The 23,773-nt window shown below is 39.5% G+C and overlaps 2 protein-coding genes across 3 annotated transcripts; one reads left to right on the forward strand and one right to left on the reverse strand.

Moving 5' to 3' along the window:
* Positions 1-243: 243 nt before the first annotated feature.
* xab2 (XPA binding protein 2) lies at positions 244-9,285 on the reverse strand. Of its 2 annotated transcripts, none has more exons than XM_041956824.1 (19): positions 9,213-9,285; positions 8,489-8,637; positions 8,163-8,286; positions 7,856-8,053; positions 7,339-7,473; positions 7,063-7,227; positions 6,694-6,838; positions 6,460-6,611; positions 6,226-6,345; positions 6,006-6,137; positions 5,155-5,286; positions 4,836-4,949; positions 4,560-4,722; positions 4,263-4,453; positions 3,318-3,440; positions 3,045-3,216; positions 2,673-2,799; positions 2,012-2,124; positions 244-1,884 (listed from the first exon to the last, which is right to left on the reverse strand). In XM_041956824.1, exons 1-19 carry the CDS (start codon positions 9,246-9,248, stop codon positions 1,823-1,825), a joined length of 2,553 nt encoding a protein of 850 aa, XP_041812758.1. In that variant the 5' UTR covers positions 9,249-9,285; the 3' UTR covers positions 244-1,822. The 2 variants fall into 2 exon arrangements, with proteins under 2 accessions (XP_041812758.1, XP_041812757.1); XM_041956823.1 differs by lacking the exon at positions 9,213-9,285 and adding an exon at positions 9,032-9,082.
* A 2,325-nt stretch (positions 9,286-11,610) lies between these two features.
* On the forward strand, positions 11,611-22,327 carry LOC121620261 (myosin heavy chain, fast skeletal muscle-like). The gene is made up of 40 exons (XM_041956243.1): positions 11,611-11,675; positions 11,801-12,023; positions 12,162-12,305; positions 12,434-12,590; positions 12,745-12,772; positions 12,857-12,971; positions 13,072-13,164; positions 13,251-13,314; positions 13,458-13,556; positions 13,657-13,760; positions 13,842-13,980; positions 14,084-14,202; positions 14,328-14,477; positions 14,562-14,732; positions 14,859-15,165; positions 15,340-15,416; positions 15,504-15,591; positions 15,678-15,795; positions 15,925-16,048; positions 16,135-16,271; positions 16,396-16,651; positions 16,788-17,030; positions 17,118-17,294; positions 17,476-17,621; positions 17,720-17,810; positions 17,916-18,305; positions 18,464-18,590; positions 18,676-18,794; positions 18,960-19,156; positions 19,261-19,444; positions 19,556-19,721; positions 19,812-19,936; positions 20,255-20,563; positions 20,645-20,848; positions 20,940-21,065; positions 21,173-21,343; positions 21,488-21,592; positions 21,673-21,768; positions 21,872-22,003; positions 22,217-22,327. The coding sequence occupies exons 2-40, from the start codon at positions 11,820-11,822 to the stop codon at positions 22,232-22,234; spliced, it is 5,820 nt and encodes a 1,939-aa protein (XP_041812177.1). The 5' UTR covers positions 11,611-11,675; positions 11,801-11,819; the 3' UTR covers positions 22,235-22,327.
* The last annotated feature ends 1,446 nt before the right edge of the window (positions 22,328-23,773 follow it).

Consider the following 23,773-nt stretch of genomic DNA (forward strand, 5'->3'; position numbering starts at 1 on the left):
TATACAGAACGATGGTATCGATACGAATATGTTCTGACAAACCAGTTCAGACCATAGTAACTGTAATTGTTGACACGTAAAAAAACCACTGGAATCATAACACCACCAGGTATCTTGTATTAGTATGTCCAGAATTTAAGTACAAGATAAAGCAGCATGGAAACAAAATTTAAAAAAAGAAAAAAAAAAAACAATATTATTGAGAAATTTAATTCGATCACATAAGAACAAGTGATCTCATCTTCTAATACATAAGTTACTGTCTGGCAAGAACCATACAGTACTTTACTGCACCTTAATAGCCTGTACAAAAAGACTGTCATGAGTAAACATGCTAGTATTCTATGTGAATCCATGCAGAAAGGAAAAAATGGAAATTCTGTTGTGACTCAGGAGTTTCTTTCTAATTGGTTTTGAAGTCTTGTTTCCAGGAGCACCATCCACACTGGAAAACAGAAATCTCAAGAGTGAATTGTCACATGATGCTGCTCAAAGTTACAAGAGCACTCCAAGTGTGCCACTGCAGTAACTTTGTAAGACAATTACCTCTCAGCTATTTTAATCTAATCATGAAAGAAACTACTTTTTCCTTGTTTTTCCCCAAGCTTCTGTCAATTTAGCTTTTTAAGATGTAAGTATGAGGCATTTTTCATTAAATACTGAAGTAGATCTGCATCACATCTTAAAAGTAATTCCCCTGGCATACATAGGTTGCACGTACATTACTGAAGTGCGAGTTTAATGTGTTTCATGATGTAGGAGTTCAGTTTCAATTAAATTATCTCTTTGAAAAAAACTGAAATCCTACCAGTCTTCTTGGGCAGGTTCCCTCTGTCAGATAGAAGTCACTGCTTTTTAACAGATACAAATCAATTTTTTATTACAACTGTGTTTACAAGACAAGTCTCACAGATTCAAAGTGTCCAGCATGTCACAGCCAGAATAGCTGGCACATAATTCACATACACTCCAAATGTAAGCTGTGGGGCAATAGGCAAAATGTCAAATATCTTGTTGCATACCAAAAAAATGTCAGACTGCAATGGGTCACAAGCAGACCCTCAACAATGCTGACTAAAGCATTATATTACAGCATCAGCAACAAAAAAGATCAGTGAGCCTAGTAAACACCTTTGCTGGTTTTGAATTATGTTTTCTGTTTATGTTGCTTTTTTATTATTATTATTACCGCCCTCCTATTATTCAGTCGCACAAACTGTTCCTCGACTGTACTTGTACAATGACACATGTGCAACTACAGCACGATTTTAATATTTGGATAGTGACATGTGTACAAGTTATAGTGATCCTCAAGCCAGCAATGTGAGGCTTGAATGCTGAGCTCCACTTTGAAATGAATGCCCCCTGTTGAAGAAAATATGCTCCTCCCCTGTGTTTTCTAGGGCAGAGCTTCCTGTCAGAGACAGTTCTCCGCATTTAGTAAGTGTACAAAAATGTTTTCAGTAATAAATCTTTTACAAAATGTTGTTTGGATACAAAGTCAAACTACATTAGACTTCAGTTACAGTTACCATGTAAACACTTGGTACACAGTATTTCATAACAGAAGGTTGCTTCTTCTTTTCTTGAGCTTCATACTTGAGAAAGACTGACACCATATGGCCAATACTAACTGAGGCTCATACCAGGAAAATACACATTAGGCACAAATGCTGCCATTCTGTTTTTCACTCATATCATATTCTATTAAAATAAAGTGGATACAACTGGTCATTTGAACACATTTAAAAACTGAGCCTATTCAATGTCTAAAAGAGAAATAACTAAATATCTTTGCAAAATTCAGCGAGGGAGGTCTCTTTCAGTCATCTTTAAGGCCTCCAAAGACAGCTGTGGGGACACTCTTCTGTTCAAGCTGTACCTCTGTAAAAGGCAGAGGAGAAGACATTGAGCACATGCACGAACAAAACATGTATGCAGAAAAGTTTAAACAAACATGAAATATTTCCATTTTACTGCTGAGGCTGGGCCTGCTGTGTCGGTCACTCACCATCCGGCCCCTGGTTTTCATCATCTTCATCCTCGTCGTCATCATCAATGTCGATCTCATCGGGATTAGCTTGTTTGGAAAGCTCAGCCAACTCACTGCGAGAGGTGTCACTCCTGCACAGATACAAAGAATAACACTTAATGTGTCTCCATTTCCCTTGGAGCATATAGTCTTATCATTATCTTATAATTTGCCATGAACTGTGTTTCCCGACAGCAGTTTCACAAAGTGCTGCTGAGCCCATGTAGAAATATCCTTCAAACAATCATGTGTTTCATAAAGTGGTTAACCTAACATCATCCTTGCTTGTGAATGACTGAGCCTTTTGACGATGCTCCTTTCATACCAATACCATCACATGTTACCAATGAACCTGTCTACCTGTGGAATGTTCCAAACAGGTGTTTTTGGAGCATTCCACAACTTTTCCCAGTCTATTGTTGAATGTTACTGACATCAAATTCAAAATAAGTATATAATTACAAAACTCAATGAAGTTTGATGAGCAAAACATTAAACACATACACACAAAAAAGGGTTGGAAAATTATCACATTCTGCTTTATTTATCTTTCACAAAGCATCCCAAGTTTTAGTTGCAAAAGCTTAAGGTTTCAAAGACACTTTCACTAAAGTCAAAAAAACAAAAACAAAAGACAAACCTGACAAAGAGAATCTTCTCTTTGGGCTTGGGTTTGTCCAGCTCAGCCTCTGCAGCAAGCTGTTGAGCTTTCTGCTCCAACATCTTCATGTCATCAATTCCCATCTGACCTGGAGCAAGATCTGACACTGGATACAAGACAAAACAAATGGTTGGGCAAACTCAAAAACATAAGCAAAAATATGTTGGTGCATTCATATTTGGGCTGCAACTTCAGGATTTGGGGCAAATATGTAGCATGGCTACCATATAAATATAAATATATTGTTATTAAATACAACATGCCCCAACATCCTGTAGAGCCCATACAGTTCATGGTACTATTGGAGGATAAGCTTGTCAGCAGCAAATGAATGACTGAAAGCTATCTCACCAGTGCCTGTGGAGCTTGTTGTGGCCTTCAGCATCTGAGAGGACATAAAGTTGACCTGGGTATTGTATGTGGCCTGGACACTACGTTTGATCCTCAGCATCTCCCTAATAGTGTCCTCATTTCCATGGCGGATCTCAAATTCCTTCCAGGTTTGCCAGAAATTAGCAGTAACCTGAAACATCACGTTCACAAATATAACAGGAATTACGACATCATCATTGGAAATTTTTACGTTATTCAGAAACAGGTAATGGCAGAGGTATTTTATCTCACCCTGGGGTCACAGATCTGGGAGCAGTAAGAGTAGATTGCTCTGGCTCGATCAATCTCACCCAGTTTACTTTCCATGTCAGCAAATCGCAGACACATATCCCTCGCATGCTCATCGGGAAGGACCTGGATAAATACAAAAGTATAATTCAGATTTTAGTTATTGTAATAATGGAAGGAACAAAGAAACACAATGCTTAAATTATTTACAGATTTCCAGAAAAAAAAACATTAAACTGCTGCATGCTTTCAGGCATAATGACAACTCAAACTGGGCTAGCCTCATTTCCAGCCACGCAGGACAATCTTGTAAATTCATTTTTAAAAAAGCTACACAAAATAGCTTTAAAGCACTGCTACACAGGAAGCCTTATAATTTTGATGGGTCAAAATTAATAGAAGGATTTGTGTTACAATAGGTAGAAATAATTTGATGACAAATACATAAAGAAGATGTTTTCTCAGGTGAAAGCTAAGAAGATAAAATAGAGTAAAATGCCAGACTAGAGTAATTTTGGGCTGGCTTTTAGTTGTTGGCGAGATCTTCACAAAATAAAAGCATGCCAGACAGATGCCAAGTTGGTTTTGTTGTTGTTGTTAAACTGTAATATTAGCTGGCTTGCTAAGTTATGTCTTGTGCTGTTGCACTTCATTGTTGTTTGGCTGTGTAAGCAAAGTTGTCAATTCACAAGTATTCAGAAATCAGAAGTAATATAATCAGGTGTATGGCTGTCCATACTTACGACAGTGGTGTAGAAGTGAATTGAACTAAGAAACTACAGGTGCACCAAATCACTAAAGTGACACTAAGAAAAATGCTGCCATTGATTATTATTACTTTCATTATTGGATTTACATCATCCATCTGAAGATCAAATGAATGTTTCATGTTTCAACAAGTTTCAATATGACATGTTGACATATTCATCAATGCCTTTTTCAATGTACCTCAATAGCTTTCTGGTAAATAGCTCTAGTATATGTAACTCCATATATTTCAGCTGCTCTCTTGATGTAGATATTGAACATGTGATGTCTCTCCTCAGTCTCTACTGCCTGGGTTGCTCTTTCATAGACCGCCATGGCATGTCGTGCCAGTCCATATCCCTCCTCCAGTTTGGCATACAACAGGTAAATGGCTGGAAAGCAAGACACAGTGATAAATTTGGCTTTAGTACATGTCATCATCATATGCGGCATATATCGTACACAAATTGTCAATGTAATTCTAACAAAAGCACTTACTCTTGGCAAACTTGGCAGGGCAACCATCCAGAGCTTGTTCAAACAAATCTCTAGCTCTCTCCAGCTTCTTGCCCCCATAACGATCAATGAACTTGGTGAGGTAAGTGTTCCAGATGTCATAAACATTTGGCCACCTGAAGAGGGCGATGCCGCGCTCATATGCCTAAGAAGGTATAGACACAGACATTGAAGAATTGTTTAAATGGGTGGAACGTGGACCAGGGCAAGAATACAAAGTCATTAAATATTGGTTTAGTTAATTTGTGATGTTATTACTTTGAAGCTTTCCTCAAAGTAGTTGTGCTCTTCAAGGAACATGGCATAATTGATGATGATCTGAGGCGTGGCGATGCGGAGGTCAATAATGCGGTCATACACTGCTTTTGTGGACTAAGAACAAAAAAAAGGGGGAAAGTGGAAGAAGAATTAGACTAAACATAACAACTCAGAGATGCATGACAGGTCAAACAAAAGTCAACAGTGGATCAGGATTCTAAGACCAATACTAAATATCTGAGCGTTTACCTGCATCTCATGTAACCCTGCATATCTTCAGCTCATATACAGTAAGATAAACAGACTTTGGTTAACATACCTGGAAAGTGCCAAGGCTCTCCTCCAAGTCCGCCAGCATCGACCAGACCTTCAAGGATTTGTAGACTCTGTTTTGCACTGGTTCAGATGCATCAAAGTACTCAGCTTTCTTGGATGGGATGGCTGTAGCTTTCTATATTCAAATCATTAAAAAAAATGTCATACAAATATATGTACACAGCATTTATGCCCAAATATATAAGCGGTCTCACATATTTAAAGGCACAAGCAGTAATATTTTACTCTTTGCTCAAAATTCCTGTAATTCATGAGCAGGTACTTACAAGTATTGCAATTCAATAATTCAGCAATTTCTCTGCAGCTGAGATTTCACAATCTCAAATCAGGCAGAGCTGCCAGAAATATATTTTGTTGGCAGTATGTTAATCTCCTAGCAACATAAAATACCTGCTTGCACTGTGTACTTGGCTTAGTTTCCCCCCAACACAAGTGAACATCTGTGCAATGTCTAAAAGGTAGAGAGAGATTCAGACAAAGCAACTAATAGTATGCACTGTTCTTCTGAACAGCCAAGCTAGTGTTTTTAGATGAATGCCAACTTTCTTCACTAAACACTAATATGATTAGAGGCCTCAGGTCTTATCTATAGACTGCAATATCAGTTACCAGGTGTTAAGAATTGAGGTTAGTTCGTTCAAAAATCATCAGCTAAATTTCAGAAGAGAATATGTTTTCAAAAAACATTTGGAGGAAGATAACGTTGAAAAGTCAATGTTGTTGCAGTTTCTCAGTTCAGCCACTAGATATTACTAAACATCTACTGTAAATGTTGCTACTATTTTACTGACTGCATGTGGAATCATGACTGCAGATGAGATACAAGTGGCTCACCCTCAGTATGCGCAGAGCCTGTTCATAGTTCTCATGGCGTAGCTCCATCTCTCCATACTCACACCACACTGCAGCAAGGTTATCCACCTGCTTATAGTTCACCTTAGTAGCCTTCTCAAAAATTGTCCTGGCCTGAGAGACAGTGGGTAAACTTTAGACATATCAAGAATAATAAAGGCAGAGTTTCCAGAATCCCTGTGGAAAGATCTCATTCACTTACATCATCCAACTGCTCATTCTCCTCATAGAATCTAGCAAAGGAAACCCACAGAGAGTGAGGCTTCCCTGTGGACTTCATTGGATCCACAGTCTGTACTGCCTCAGTGTATGTGTTGATGATCTGTAGTGGATTGCAGATGATTGAGATGCAGAAGTTAGTTAAATACTAAATACTTATACTACTACTGCTATGAATTGTGCGCACTATTCCTGTACAAAAAAACAAAAAACTCACCTGCCGCGGATTACCCTCATACAGTTTTACACGCTTGTGCCACTCATGGACATTGTGAGGGTTCTGCCGCAGCAGCACGCTGTTCAACAGGAGGGGTCGCCGGGCTATCAGCTGCTCAAAGCGGGCCAGTCTCAGCTCTAGGTCTATGTCATCTGGTCGGAGAGGGACAAAGAGTAAGGCATGCAGAGAAGTAAAAGTAAGGACTGTTGCCAACATTAATGAATGCACACACACCATCTTCATCTTGTCCCATATCAGCAGTGGTCTCCATCTTCGCTGCAATCATGCTCTCTTCAAACTGGGCGTAGCTATCGAACACTTGTGTGAAATCCCTTACTGTTACCACCGTGAGGATGGCCTCCTCATATACGTCACGGGCCTGAGAAAGTAAAGACACATTAATAGTCAGAGTCTGACAGTCAAACCAACGCACAAGTAAATTAATATTAATGCAACTGAGGCAAACTAACTAGCTTTATACAAAACAGAGGAGCATTTTGAAAAAAAAAACACCTTTCAGTATGTTAAGTGCTTTATACTAATATATATATATATATATATATATATATATATATATATAAAAGCTATTCAGAGGAAACACACCTTTTCAAAGTGACCACTCCTGATATAATAGTCAGCTAAAGAGCACCAGAGTTTTCCAAGTTGGTCTGTGAAGCGAGTGAGGCCGCCTCGGATGATGGCTCCTACATTCAGGGAGGTCACCTTATCAGGATTCTGGGAAATCAGGTCGCATAGCTCATGCCACAGCTGTTCAACAAACAGAAGTAGAAACAAGATTTATCAATTTTCTGGGTCAACTTGAAGAAAATTAAAAAATAAGACAATTCTGAGGTGCTTGGGGTAAAAATAAAATCTTACTTGATAGTTAGATTTGCCCTCTTTGGACACAAAGCTTTCGTCATTGACAACTGCTGCTAGTCTCACAGCTGCTTCGTCCAAGCGACCAACAGTCCTTAAGTAGTCTATGTATTCCTCTGCATTCTCTGGAGAAAGCTACATGGTACAAAGAGCAGACAGCATATTTTCAGTACATTACGCAATTCCAATCATAATCTATTGACAACTTTCTTTTTCAACAGCAATTTCATCTATAAGTAATAACCTATTCTGTTGTCTGAAGAAATGTGTTTCACTTTCTGCTCAACATCAGAGCTCAACATAGTATGTTGATGGAGCCTGGATGACTGCAGAAACATCCTCTAGACTAAAATAAATTCAGTAGCCTTTGACTTGCACTCCACATCGTTTTCCTTGCCAGTGAAAGTGTGCAAATACAGTGTTCAAATACAATACATCAATCTAACCACAAACCTTCTTAAGGCATATCCTCAATAAAATCTGCTGTATGGTATTAGTTTGTGTACGGTGCTCTCACCTTAAGGTATCTGCGGTAAACCCGGATGGCTGTCTCAGGCAGGGGCAGGTTACGGACAAAGCGGAGATACAGAGGCCAGATGCGTGGATGTTGAGTAACAGGAAGAGCTCTGAGTGCACGGTCAAATGTTTGCCGACTTCTTGTAATCTTGCATTGAGATACAAGGAACTGGCAGTAATCAAGCCATATTCTAGGCATCTAGTTTAAGGAAAAAAGAGGGTCAGTTTCAAGTACAACTACCACAGACAACAATATGTTATTTTGTACTGTTAAATGATTCAGTATGAAGTTCTATAGGAACTATTACCTTATGCATGAAAACCAATGCTCGTTCATGGCAGTTATTGACTTCTTCATAGCCTGGTTCAGTGATACATTTCCCTTTGACTTGTTTTCGTCTCTCTCTCAGATAATTGTACCACAGCTTATAGCTGTAAAAAATAAAATAAAATAAAAAGTCAGTGTATTTACCCAATTCTTTAAACAGCAATGCTAGACAATGGGTGACAAATGTCCAATCTATATCACAAGGTCACAATATTCTTGCATGTACAGATGCGGTTGCAATAATCTGTGTGTTTTCAGCGCGACATCGATGATTTCTTTATGTCGTTCCTCTGTATTGTCCGTTACCTGCCAGGCAGCTCTTTCAGAGCCCGCTCATATATCATGTTGAGGGTGGATTTTGGCCCGTTCTGTTTGAATTCGATGTAACGCATCCAGCACTTGACCGAGTACGGGTTCCTGATAATCTCCTCTTCGTAAGGCAGATCATCGTCCTCCTAACAGAACCAGAAATCACAGCACGTAACACTTTGAGTACAGCTATAATAACTTTTCAGAGATGTGTTTGCTAAAGCTAACATTAGCTCGACAGCCTAACGTCACTACAACGTGAAAAACATTGTCGTCTGTATATTTTAGATTGAACATGAATAAATTAACGACGATGAAACGATAGCGAACTGCTATGTCAGAATTCCAGCACCTTAAACACAATTTAGGAGACAAGCATGTCCGACAACAATTTTCTCCTTCTTAGCTTACAAGCAACAAGCAAACACTGCTTTAAACACACATAGCCAAGCTAACGTTAGCATCCCATTAAAGTAAGATAGCGTTATTTGTTGTAAACAAACGTTAATACATAACAATGTACTGTATAGTGTAGCTCACAAACATAACATCAGCTTTTCCATTTAGCGAAGCCATTTCTTCCCAGAGAGAACAAGCAAACTTCAACACTGCTTCAAACACACACAGCCAAGCTAACGTTAGCAACCCATTAAAGTAAGATGGCGTTATTTGTTGTAAACAAACGTTAATAGATAACAATGTACTGTATAGCGTATCTTACAAACATAACATCAGCTTTTCCATTTAGCGAAGCCATTTATTCCCAGAGAGAATGGTCGTTTGAGATAAAAAAAAAAGTAATGCTAACTGTAGCTAACGCTAGCTTGTAGACTGCTCAAAGCGTGTACCCTTCAACGATACTTCCGGTTTCGTAGCAAAACGTCAGGCACGTCACATCAATTTAATATGAAGTTCAGATATTTTTTATGATTTCATTCCCCGAGAGCACGAAATATGGATCTTGTGCCAAATGTCGTATTTGTGTATTTGTCGATCGATTACGAAGTATCTCTATTAAATCACACAGTGTTACCTTACCAGTGGCAAAATTATTTTTCAATAAATGGACATTTTATCATCATATTTTATAATGAAGCCACATTCAGACAATCATACCCTTGTGAGTTAATGCAATGCAGACATGTAAAATTTATGAATTTTCAAAAGTTAAAAAGCCTTAAAGTCGGTTTTAATGTTATAAGGTTATGCACATTTAAAAAACTATTATTGCATCATTCAATATTAATACTTCTGGAAGATATCTGGATAGTCTGCAACTGTTTTCAAGATTATGTAGGTCATTTTATTTTGGAGCCAATACCAGCAATGTCTCAAAACCAGACTCACATAGTTTTTCAAGGACATTGAGTTTCCATAACAGCAACAACATCCTTAGAATCAAATGTGGCATGTGGATAAAGATCTTTGATATCTGAGTGGGACTTATTATAGGTCTTATCTCAGCCTGGTTGGCAAATGTTCTAGTCCTTATAAGGCAAGGTGTAATACCACTTGAACTTTATGGAAAGGGCTTTAACATTCAGTTTTATTAGAGGAATATGAGATGTGCCAATGTCCTGCAACTATATACCAGCACCACTTGGGTGCTTCTCCAAAATTAAGTTCCATTCCTGGCTATGAGCATGTTTAATTGCATGGGTAAGTAGAGACAGCCTATCACTATAAGAAAGAAATCCTTCTCAAGTAAGTCAGAATCTAAATTAGAATAAATTATTTATCAGAGCAAATTAGTAGTTCAAAAACCCCACATATGTATTGCTCACCATCTATTTTGGGACATTCTTTGGACATTACAATCACATGTTTTTATGAGCAGAAATAAAGCTGAGGCAAATGCTTCTCTTTAAAACATGTTGCATGCTATTAGTAATATTACATGACATGTTCCTCAAAATGTGTGGTGTATGAGGAAAGTTAAATTGCTAAGTGCTGTTTTACCTTATATTGGTGATACTCAGAATTGATATTCAATTTTACTACATTTCAAAGATTTGAAATGTGGACAAGTTCTGACACTCAATACTACCAATGACATTTGAGTTCATCACACTGAGGGCAAAAAGGGAAGTCAAGGCACACTCCCTTAACAGATTATTAAACTATATATTTGTCAAAATAGTTGTGTTTTGATCATTTTGTATATCATGCAGAGTATATTGTATCTCATACAAAGTATATAATATACAAAATGCACAATGCCTCATGCAATGATCCAATTTAAAATTGTTTACTGTTTACTCAAATTCTCATCCTAGCTTCTATGGTTAATTTAACATTTTCAGTTGTCTAGTTTTATTGCTACTTCGATAGTTAAGTAATGTTACAGCTTAAATACAAAAAAAGCTTACGAATCAGTGATGTTATAAGATAGGTCTCATGCTGACATGGATGCTTGACCAAATCGAGTGGCAGACTGCTGCTGACTGGGCAGTTCCAGCCTCTATAAAAGCAACAGCTTCAGACTCCTCTGAGAACTGACAGACCATCACAGGTTAGTACTTTTTGTTTGTTTATGCTCACTTAATTTGCTTTTACTTGAAATGATTAATAATTAATAGTTATGACTATTATGTGCCTCATGTTTTTACGTGTCAAGCAATCTTTAATGGATAAAATTAATCAAAGGTGTTGTTTTCAATTTAAATGCAAGGAGTCAAAATACATTTTGCAACTACTCTTAATAGTCAATTTAGAAACATTTTACAGTGAATCTGTTTGAGCAACTGGCAAGAAAAATGGTCTTCACAGTGGTTTAGGTAATCATACATTAATTGCAAAGGCAAGGCAAGGCAGCTTTATTAAACACATTTAAAACATAGAAGCAATTAAAAGTGCTCTCATAAGCAAAGGGAAGCATTAGAATGCCACTTGTAAGTGCAGTAAGCAAGAAAAGAACAGAATGAAATCATAGAAGAAAGAATTAAATTAAGTTAAAAAAATTAGATCAAATGGCAAAAAAACACAAATGACAGTTATAGTGCAGCAATTAAAACTTAGGGAGTCATCGAAGGTTTGTTTAAATTCATGTATGCTGTTTACTGTTGCACTAGGCAGTGGAAAATATTTATGTCATCTTCAATAATCATCTTCGGTGATCATCTCTTTCTTTAATAGCATCCTGAGACAACAACAGATCTGCGCCAGTCAGTTGGGATAAACTGAGGTAAGACATGCCTGCAATAAGAAAACCTCTATAACATCTAGATACAAACATACCAAAATCATTTTTAAAACTATATAACAATGAAACATATTCAAAGTAATTCAAAATCCTTCACGTCTTTTCAGTCGTCAATAAAGTGCCACCATGAGCACTGACGCAGAGATGCAGCAGTATGGGCCTGCGGCCATATACCTCCGCAAGCCTGAGAAGGAGAGGATTGAGGCTCAGAACACTCCTTTTGATGCCAAAACAGCCTACTTTGTAATTGATCCTGATGAAATGTACCTCAAGGGTAAACTTGTCAAAAAAGAGGGTGGCAAAGCCACAGTTGAGACACTTACAGGAAAGGTATGTGAATGAATGCTTTTTTGTAATTCTTGTGAACAGTGAAATAGGATGATATCCATTGCATAAAATATTATTTCAAATACTGCCCAAGTAAAACTGAACAATTTATTGCATGTCTTTTATGTATTCCCTACTCAGAGTGTCACTGTAAAAGAGGATGACATCCATCCCATGAATCCTCCAAAGTTTGACAAGATTGAGGACATGGCCATGATGACCCACCTCAACGAGCCCTGTGTGCTGTATAACCTCAAAGAGCGTTTTGCATCATGGATGATTTATGTGAGTGTTGTGTGTGGTTTCTTTTGTCAACAGCCACTACTCTGAATGAAGTTCAGACTGAAATGATGTATATGTCAAATGTACCAAGGAAGCAATGAAGGTTAGAGTGAACATTCTTCTCTTTCCAGACTTACTCGGGCTTGTTCTGCGTCGTCGTGAACCCCTACAAGTGGCTTCCTGTGTACGATGCTCAGGTTGTTGTGGCATACAGAGGCAAGAAGAGAGTTGAGGCTCCACCCCACATCTTCTCCATCTCTGATAATGCCTATCAGTTCATGCTCACTGGTAAGATATTTTATTTTGAGAATAGGACACTTGAATTTATCTTTGAATCATGGATAAAACAAGACAGAACAGAAATATGACCTGAAATATGAATGTATTTTGACCATTTACTCTTTAGTATTTTATAAGTTATTAAAGCATTTGTTCATTTCAGATCGTGAGAACCAGTCTATTCTGATCACGTGAGTAATAAAAAAATAAAAATAACTGAATAACATTGTGGGACACTGACATATATGACTCAAAATATCTTTTTCTTCTCCCAGTGGAGAATCCGGTGCCGGAAAGACTGTCAACACCAAGCGTGTCATCCAGTACTTTGCAACAATTGCAGTGGCTGGAGCTGGCAAGAAATCAGAACAAGCAGCTGGCAAAATTCAGGTAAAAATTCTTTACTTTGATGTAAAAAATTGTCTGTAAAAGAATTGGCTGTTGCTGTGTCTTTACAATCTACAACACATATTTTAATATCTTGTTACAGGGGTCGCTGGAGGATCAAATCATTGCAGCCAACCCTCTGCTGGAAGCTTATGGTAATGCCAAGACTGTGAGGAATGACAACTCCTCTCGATTTGTAAGTGCTGAAAGAACAAAAAATAAACATAAGCAGTTTGAGCTGCATATCAACAATCTTGTTAACTTAAATGTTAATATGTATAGGGTAAATTCATCAGAATTCACTTTGGAACCACTGGCAAACTGGCCTCAGCTGATATTGAAACATGTAAGTAATTTTCCAAATTTTCGCTCAGTCACCCTTTTTTATTTGACACCTTGTGCTAGTTTTGGGAAAAAAAGAGATATTTGTTGCCACTGTATGATTTCATAAATACATACTGTCATTTGACCTTGATTTGTTATTCTTAGATCTGCTGGAGAAGTCCCGTGTCACCTTCCAGTTGTCTGCTGAGAGGAGCTACCATATCTTCTATCAGCTGGCAACTGGCCACAGGCCTGAGCTCCTGGGTATGTTATTACATTAATTTGAAGTAGAATTTAGACAATATATATATAAAAAAAAAAACATAAAAAATTCCCAATATGCATTTCTGTTGTCCTCCTCTAGAGGCTCTTCTGATCACCACCAACCCCTATGACTACCCAATGATCAGTCAGGGTGAAATCACTGTCAAAAGCATCAATGATGTGGAGGAGTTTGATGCAACAGATGTAAAAACAATTTAGTTACACAGATTATATGCAGGAGAAAATGTTTCACATACCAATAACTTTGTTCCATTTACGTTGCAGAGTGCAATTGACATCTTGGGTTTCAGTGCTGAGGAGAAATTAGGCATCTACAAACTGACTGGAGCTGTGATGCATCATGGCAACATGAAATTCAAGCAGAAGCAGCGTGAGGAGCAGGCTGAACCTGATGGCACTGAGGGTAATTGATGAAATAATACATTCTCATCATACAGGTTTTCTGGTGTACAAAATACTACACAAGTTAATGTGTATTTAATACTTCTTGTGTTTCTCTCCATCAGTGGCTGATAAAATCGCCTACCTCCTGGGCCTGAATTCAGCTGATATGCTGAAAGCTCTGTGCTACCCAAGGGTCAAGGTCGGAAATGAGATGGTCACCAAAGGTCAGACCGTGCCACAGGTAAAAAAGAAAAAAAGTAGAAGAAGAAATGCTACGATTGAAAAAAATTCAAATTTAAACATATTTGCACTTTAATATGAGTATAATATTCTGAGAAATGTTTACACTAAAATCCTTATTTCTAGGTCAACAATGCTGTCAGTGCTCTGTGCAAGTCCATCTATGAGAAAATGTTCTTGTGGATGGTGATCCGTATCAATGAGATGCTGGACACAAAGCAGCCAAGACAGTTCTTCATTGGAGTGTTGGATATCGCTGGATTTGAGATCTTTGATGTGAGCTGCTGAAAGATATCTGAGCGGTTTCAAGTTTAACCTTATTCTGCCATGAAATGAATAATTACTTTTCTGCAATCACAGTTCAACAGCTTGGAGCAGCTGTGCATCAACTTCACCAATGAGAAACTGCAACAGTTCTTCAACCACCACATGTTTGTTCTGGAGCAAGAGGAGTACAAGAAAGAAGGCATTGATTGGGAGTTCATTGACTTTGGTATGGACTTGGCTGCCTGCATTGAGCTTATTGAGAAGGTAAGTAACTATGCTCGTAGATGTGATTTGTTGATACATATGCAAATGTTTGCTTCCTCTGTCTGGAAGAACTGAATGATTGTTTTCTGGCTACTGTCTTTTAATTATTACAAAATTTCCCTTCAGCCAATGGGCATCTTCTCCATCCTTGAAGAGGAGTGCATGTTCCCCAAGGCCTCTGACACAACTTTCAAGAACAAGCTGCATGATCAGCATCTTGGCAAGACCAAGGGCTTTGAGAAGCCAAAGCCCGGTAAGGGCAAGGCTGAAGCTCACTTCGCCCTGGTTCACTATGCTGGTACAGTGGACTACAATATCACTGGCTGGCTGGACAAGAACAAGGACCCCCTGAATGACTCAGTTGTTCAGCTCTACCAGAAGTCTGCAAACAAACTGCTGGCTATGCTGTATGCAACCCATGCTGGAGCTGAGGGTAAGAAGCTAATCAGTATACTTATGCTGCAATGCTAAAGCATGCAGTTTTTATGGAGATAAACCTGAGCAGAAACTGAATTAGAAAATCCATTTTCTACAGAAAAGTAAGCTGAAGCACTTTTTTGTTATTCATTCGGTCCTGTTAATGAAATTCAATTATTTGGCAAACCAGAGGCTGCTGGTGGTGGTGGTAAGAAGGGAGGAAAGAAGAAGGGTGGTTCCTTCCAGACTGTGTCTGCTCTTTTCAGAGTATGTATTGGTCCAAACTTTTAATGACTATTTAAAAATTCATTTTGAAATAAAGTTGACCGACTATTTCGTCATGCTGATCCACAGGAGAACTTGGGCAAGCTGATGACCAACTTGAGGAGCACTCATCCTCATTTTGTGCGCTGCCTGATTCCGAATGAGACAAAGACCCCAGGTAAGAATTTTATATTTCACTTTTCTATATTTTGTGTAGTAGTAACAGAAGAAATATTTTACCCAATATGTGTTCACAATATCCAGGTCTGATGGAGAACTTCTTGGTCATCCACCAGCTGAGGTGTAATGGTGTGCTGGAAGGCATCAGAATCTGCAGAAAGGGCTTCCCCAGCAGAATCCTCTACGGTGACTTCAAGCAGAGGTGACAGTAATTTTCAGCTGATGCATAACAAATTAAATTGGCTGTACTTGAAGCACTGTCATAGAGTGTGATAGTAGTCAGACCAATAGTTGAAATACATCTAAGTAACAGCATAATTTTCTCTTGTAGATACAAAGTATTGAATGCCAGCGTCATCCCTGAGGGACAGTTCATTGACAACAAGAAAGCTTCTGAGAAGCTGCTGGGATCCATTGATGTGGACCACACTCAGTACAAGTTTGGACACACAAAGGTTCACCATTACAGACAATATTAGCAAATTTAGTCATCCTCTTGTATCCATGTGTGCTGAATACTTTCCCTCACCTGACAACACAGGTGTTCTTCAAAGCTGGTCTGCTGGGTACCCTGGAGGAGATGAGAGATGAGAAACTGGCTGAGCTGGTGACCATGACTCAGGCTCTCTGCAGAGGATATGTCATGAGGAAGGAGTTTGTTAAGATGATGGAGAGGAGGTAGGATTCTCATCCTTAATTATTCTGTCCATTTCAATAATGTCCAGATGGTGTATTGTACTCCTCACCAGTTTTAAATACCGATCACAATAAAAATGATATTTTGTTTATATTCATTTTACAGAGAATCTATCTTTACAATCCAGTACAATGTCCGCTCATTCATGAATGTGAAGAACTGGCCATGGCTGAAGTTGTACTTCAAGATCAAGCCTCTTCTGAAGAGCGCTGAGACTGAGAAGGAGCTGCAGCAGATGAAGGAGAACTATGACAAGATGCAATCAGACCTAGCTGCTGCCCTGGCCAAGAAGAAGGAACTGGAGGAAAAGATGGTTTCCTTGCTGCAGGAAAAGAATGACCTGCAACTCCAAGTGGCAGCTGTGAGTAGGACATTTGATTGTATCACATATGCATTTCGTACATCTTAAATGAATACTAAATAATATATTCACATTCTCATTGTTAACTAGAATGCAGTACAGTATATTAACTATTACATTCATATTAAAAATACAGGAAACTGAGAATCTCTCTGATGCTGAGGAAAGGTGTGAAGGGCTCATTAAGAGCAAGATCCAGCTTGAGGCCAAACTCAAAGAGACAACTGAGAGACTGGAGGATGAAGAGGAAATCAATGCTGAGCTGACTGCCAAGAAGAGGAAGCTGGAGGATGAATGCTCTGAGCTGAAGAAAGACATTGATGACTTGGAGCTCACCTTGGCTAAAGTGGAGAAGGAGAAACATGCTACAGAAAACAAGGTACAAATCATTTTAAACCTACATTCTTTTAAATATAGACTCATGGATATAATGGGATGGAATAATGCACCTTTCACATAATTTTAGGTGAAAAACCTGACAGAGGAGATGGCATCTCAAGATGAGGCCATTGCCAAGTTAACCAAGGAGAAGAAAGCCCTCCAAGAGGCCCACCAGCAAACACTTGATGATCTCCAGGCAGAGGAAGACAAAGTCAACACTCTGACCAAGGCCAAGACAAAGCTGGAGCAGCAAGTGGACGATGTAAGAAAACAATTGTTTTGAAAGTGTGTTTCTATTCCCAAGTAGCTTGTGTTTTAAATGGCATTGCATGATTCAAAACAAAATTCCTCCAGTCAACATTATCTTAAAAGCTTGATTATTGGTATTGATGCTCTGTCTTTTAAATATCTGAAATCTGCAATCATTAATTCTAATGTGATAGCTTGAAGGATCACTGGAGCAAGAGAAGAAACTCCGTATGGACCTTGAGAGAGCCAAGAGGAAGCTTGAAGGAGACCTGAAACTGGCCCAGGAATCCATAATGGACCTAGAGAATGACAAACAGCAATCTGATGAGAAAATCAAGAAGTAAGGGTTTTGCATGTTTTGGGTTATTAATATTCTTTTCAACATCTCCCACATTACACTTCAACAATGGTTAAAACTCTCTTTGTATCTTAATCAAGGAAAGACTTCGAGATCAGCCAGCTCCTCAGCAAGATTGAGGATGAACAGTCTCTTGGTGCTCAACTTCAGAAGAAGATCAAGGAACTCCAGGTGACATATTCAATCCATAGTATTAGATTATTGAAAATCAGGCTCACTTAATTAAAAAACAACAAATTAGACTCCCATTAATAAACTTTCTTTCATCAAATCTAGGCTCGAATTGAGGAGCTGGAAGAGGAGATTGAAGCTGAGAGGGCTGCTCGTGCTAAGGTTGAGAAGCAGAGGGCTGACCTCTCCAGGGAGCTTGAGGAAATCAGTGAGAGGCTTGAAGAAGCTGGTGGAGCAACAGCTGCTCAGATTGAGATGAACAAGAAGCGTGAGGCTGAGTTCCAGAAGCTGCGTCGTGATCTTGAAGAGTCAACCCTGCAGCATGAAGCTACCGCATCAGCCCTCCGCAAGAAGCAGGCTGACAGTGTTGCAGAGCTGGGAGAGCAGATCGACAACCTCCAGCGTGTCAAGCAGAAGCTGGAGAAAGAGAAGAGTGAGTACAAGATGGAGGTTGATGACCTCTCCAGCAACATGGAAGCTGTTGCTAAATCTAAGGTGAGTGGGTTGTTTATAAGGGAAGATTTTAGGATTCTGTCCTTTAGTTTAAAGATAGTACAGTAGTTAGGTTAGAAAAATAGTCATACACCAAAAGTGTATGACTATTGAAAAGCATTCATCATTTGTGTTGCTTAAATACATGTTTGTTTTTATAGGGAAACTTGGAAAAAATGTGCAGAACTCTTGAGGACCAGTTGAGTGAACTCAAGTCCAAAAATGATGAGAATGTTCGCCAGCTGAATGATGTTAATGCACAGAAGGCCAGACTGCAGACAGAGAATGGTGAGTCTCGTGTACACTGATAAGTAAAAGCACTCTGTGGGTGGGTTCATCATTTGCACAAAGTCATTCATATATTGCCATTCAGGTGAGTTTTCTCGCCAGCTTGAGGAGAAGGAAGCTCTTGTTTCCCAGCTCACCAGGGGAAAGCAGGCTTTCACTCAGCAGATTGAGGAGTTAAAGAGGCACATTGAGGAGGAAGTGAAGGTATTACAATCACTATATTTTCCACAAAATATAATATATTATAATATTTCTATTACATTTAAATAAGAAATTCATAAACCAAATTCAGCATAAAATTTTGTGGTACCTCAAGTCCATATTCATAATGTATGTAGGTCAATAAAGGTCTCTTGTCATTCTCAACAGGCGAAGAACGCTCTGGCCCATTCTGTTCAATCATCCCGCCATGATTGTGATCTGCTCAGAGAGCAGTTTGAGGAGGAGCAGGAGGCCAAGGCTGAGCTGCAGAGAGGAATGTCCAAGGCAAACAGTGAGGTGGCTCAATGGAGATCCAAATATGAGACTGACGCTATCCAGCGCACTGAGGAGCTGGAGGAGGCCAAGTATGTACAATGTGTAGACTGTTCCATAAATGAAATACATTTTTATAAATTGCCATGCGGGTTTATTATGCAAGCTAAAATATATCCTTGCTTGTCCACTACAGGAAAAAGCTTGCCCAGCGTCTGCAGGATGCTGAGGAATCCATTGAGGCTGTGAACTCCAAGTGCGCCTCTTTGGAGAAGACCAAGCAGAGGCTGCAGGGTGAGGTTGAGGACCTCATGATTGATGTGGAGAGAGCAAATGCTCTGGCTGCCAACCTTGACAAGAAGCAGAGGAACTTTGATAAGGTGAGTTGTTATAGTGGAAAACAAAGCAAGGCTCAACACAAGGCCATGACAATAACATTAACAACATAATTTTGTTTTAGTAATAGTTTTCATCAACCTATACAATTCTAGGTCCTGGCAGAATGGAAACAGAAGTATGAGGAGGGCCAGGCTGAGCTGGAAGGAGCTCAGAAGGAGGCTCGCTCTCTCAGCACTGAGCTGTTCAAGATGAAGAACTCTTATGAGGAGGCTCTGGATCATCTGGAGACCACAAAGAGAGAGAACAAGAACCTGCAACGTATGTGAACGTTTGTTCTCCCAGTATATAGAGGAAATAATACTGACTGAAAAATGTAATTTGTTTTGTTTTGCATTGTTTTTCCTGTAGAGGAGATATCAGACCTGACTGAACAGATCGGTGAGACTGGAAAGACTATTCATGAGCTGGAGAAAGCCAAGAAGACTGTGGAGACTGAGAAGGCTGAAATTCAGACTGCCCTGGAGGAAGCTGAGGTACAGCAACATCAGGAGTTGATAGAGAGTCATAAAAACCATCCTGCAGTCAGTCAGTTCTTGAGTCTGGCTAATCAAACTTGCATCATGACAACGACAAAAGGTGGATGTAGCACTTTCGCCTTCCAATGAGCTTCAAAATTAATTTGGTTCAGCACATTGATATGCCACTAGAAACAATGCTGATAAGATGATGAGAAATTTCATGAAAAAGGATGATGGGAAACGGGTCCGTTTAGTATTTTTCGATGACTTCAAATGTGGTAAGGAAATGTAGTATGAGTTATTGACTAATTTACTTGTTTGAATTACACCAAGGGTACATTGGAACATGAGGAGGCCAAGATTCTCCGGGTTCAGCTTGAGCTCAACCAGATCAAAGGTGAGGTTGACAGGAAGCTGGCAGAGAAGGACGAGGAGATGGAGCAGATCAAGAGGAACAGCCAGAGGGTGATTGACTCCATGCAGAACACGCTCGATGCTGAGGTCAGGAGCAGGAATGATGCCCTGAGAATCAAGAAGAAGATGGAGGGCGACCTGAATGAGATGGAGATTCAGCTGAGCCATGCCAACAGGCAGGCTGCTGAGTCCCAGAAACAACTGAGGAATGTCCAGGGACAACTCAAGGTAAGATTTATATGATTATTTAGTGACAACGAAATAAAAGAGTACAGATGGTTCATTGTTTTTTTTCTCTCTTGGTGCCAGGATGCCCAGCTGCACCTTGATGATGCTATCAGAGGACAGGAGGACATGAAGGAGCAGGTTGCCATGGTGGAGCGTAGAAACGGCCTGATGCTGGCTGAGATTGAAGAGCTGAGAGCCGCTCTGGAGCAGACGGAGAGAGGACGCAAAGTGGCTGAGCAGGAGTTGGTTGATGCTAGTGAGCGTGTCGGACTGCTTCACTCTCAGGTTTATTTTCCTTATTTCACCAGAATTATATCCCATCAAAGGTGTGAGACACATACCCAAAAAACATTGTCCTATCTTGCTCAATATACAGAACACCAGCCTTATTAACACCAAGAAGAAGCTGGAGTCTGACCTTGTCCAGGTTCAGGGTGAAGTGGATGATGCTGTTCAGGAAGCAAGAAATGCTGAGGATAAAGCCAAAAAGGCTATCACTGATGTGAGTCTTCTTTTTTATGTAAAATGCTTCTTCACCAAATACTTGTTCACACTTGACCTTTAATGTCAAGACTTAAAATTCAAATTCCAAACTGCCCATCATTTCAGGCTGCCATGATGGCTGAGGAGCTGAAGAAGGAGCAGGACACCAGTGCTCACCTGGAGAGGATGAAGAAGAACCTGGAGGTCACGGTCAAAGACCTGCAGCACCGTCTGGATGAGGCTGAGAACCTCGCCATGAAGGGTGGCAAGAAGCAGCTCCAGAAACTGGAGTCCAGGGTATGAACTGTATATAAAAACTCACGATAGGTCATTTCTGGAGGCACATCACACGGTCATTGTGTGGAATAAAATCTACTTTTATTACTTCCTTGTAAAATTTCTGTGCATAATACTGATGAATTATTTATCACCACATTTCAGGTGCGTGAGCTGGAGTCTGAAGTTGAAGGAGAGCAGAGACGTGGAGCCGATGCTGTGAAAGGAGTCCGCAAATATGAGAGGAGAGTGAAAGAGCTGACATACCAGGTAATTCCCCCCAAGAATCTACCCTTCTCTTTCATTCTCTTTTTTTCATCACTGATTGATTTAACCCTTTGTCGGTGTAGACTGAGGAGGACAAGAAGAATGTGACCAGACTTCAGGATCTGGTGGACAAGCTGCAGCTCAAAGTCAAATCTTACAAGAGACAGGCTGAGGAAGCTGTAAGTCAAATATCCAATCATAATGTGACGTCATGATATCTAATGTTAATATCACTATGAACTGTCTTTTAACTATGCCAATATAACTCCAAACTCTCCACAGGAGGAGCAGACCAACACTCACATGTCCAGGCTCAGGAAGGTCCAGCATGAGCTGGAGGAAGCTCAGGAGCGCGCTGACATTGCTGAGTCCCAGGTCAACAAGCTGAGAGCCAAGAGCCGTGATGCTGGAAAGGTATCAAAAAATCACAAGATCAACTGTGTTGAGATTAGGAATCAGTAAAATGATTTGATGTTGTGCCTTTTCACATATAAATCAATATCACATCTTCACTCAAATCATTTGCTATTTGAATTTCCATTTGAAAAGTGAAACAAACTTACTCTGTAACTTGATTGCTTAATTTGAAATTTTGTGAATCTAATTGATTTTCATCTCTTTTTTCAGTCTGATTCTGCAGAGTAAGTGTCATCATCCAGTTGAGGGCTCTCAACAGAATTCATAAAATATGAACTAATGTTCGGGGGCTCTTTTCAATAAAGATGATAATCATCACTATCCTGAATTCTTTTATTTCCTTTTTGACAATTAATTTATGTGGTTGATCAGTGGAATTAGTCCAAAACTAAGTCGAGCATTTAGCCATGCTGGAATGTCCTGTGGTACAATATTGGCAGCACTTTACTGAGCATACAAGTGGAAGCCTTAGGTTTGCTGCTTTTACTGCTTTTAAAAGCTTAGTTCTTCCAAGACTATCACAGCTTGAGAAAGTCTGAAGTGGTCAAAACTCCAAGCGACACTTGTATTATACAGAACCATGTTACTGTTAGACCAACTTGGGTTGGTTTGGCAAGGATTTTGTTCTACATACTGTAAGCAGTGCTCAAGTTTTGACCTGTTCAGGCTTTTCCCTTCTCCTTGCACCTTGGTAGGACGTGAAGTTGTGCGAGAAAGTGTAAGCAATTGAGTGAAGCAAGGGCAGCCAAGTGGAAGTGAAAATGGGAGCAGAAGGGTGAAGCAGACACTTGCATTGCTGTACTCTCTGAGACACACTGCTAAGAGCTTAGGCCATTAAGCATCAAGAAAAGTCATCTGGGGTTCACTTCAGCTGTCAATCACTTTAATTCTGTTTCTCGGTGCGAACACAATTTTGATTATAGTATAGGCTGAACGAAAGACACAGGCTAAGGCCTGCCCAGCATCTATGCAATCCTCTATTTGGCATGTCACAGGATACAAATGGATATAGGTTGCCAAGTCATGCAAGTCTTTGTACTGTCTTGACTTGACATCTTAGCGTTGAACGAGGTCTCCGGTGGACTTCTTTCCATAGCAGAATCCAACATGTCAAAGGAACAACATATACAACTCATGAATCCAAGTAATGAACATGTGTTTTGTACAAATAACATATAGATTAGAGTCCTATTACAAACATAACAAACTCAAAATGAACTTGCAATTCATTCTTTTCAGCTGCCACTATGGGGCAATGTCAAACAAGACACAAAAATGACAAACAAGACACAAAGACTGTGGGGTAGTTGCCCTCGCAAACAGTTGAAATCTCTCCACACACGCAAACACAAACACACACACACACACACACACACACACACACACACACACACACACACACACACACACACACATATTGTTGCACCAGTACATATAGCACAACACACTGTATGTCAAATCTTAGAGATATAAAGAATAATTTTGAAGTAATGAGCTGATGCAATAAGCATCAGGAGCAAAGAAGCTATAAAGAGTGGCGGGAAATGCTTGTGTTGGTCTCTTGGATGCTTTAAATCCTCACACCATCTGCTAAAATCAAGAGCCAACTCAAAAGAAGTCAAAACAAGTTAAGAAAAAAGATGCGAAAACTGTTCACTCACTTTCTGATTAAGTGTTTACATATTTAGGTTTTCTGTGCTTTGCCAGTTTGACTCAGAAATGGCATAATAGGCATAAGATTTGCCAGGGCACTTCTTCAACAGAGGT

Source organism: Chelmon rostratus, chromosome 17 (genome assembly GCF_017976325.1).
Source record: "Chelmon rostratus isolate fCheRos1 chromosome 17, fCheRos1.pri, whole genome shotgun sequence".
NCBI lineage: Eukaryota > Metazoa > Chordata > Actinopteri > Chaetodontiformes > Chaetodontidae > Chelmon > Chelmon rostratus.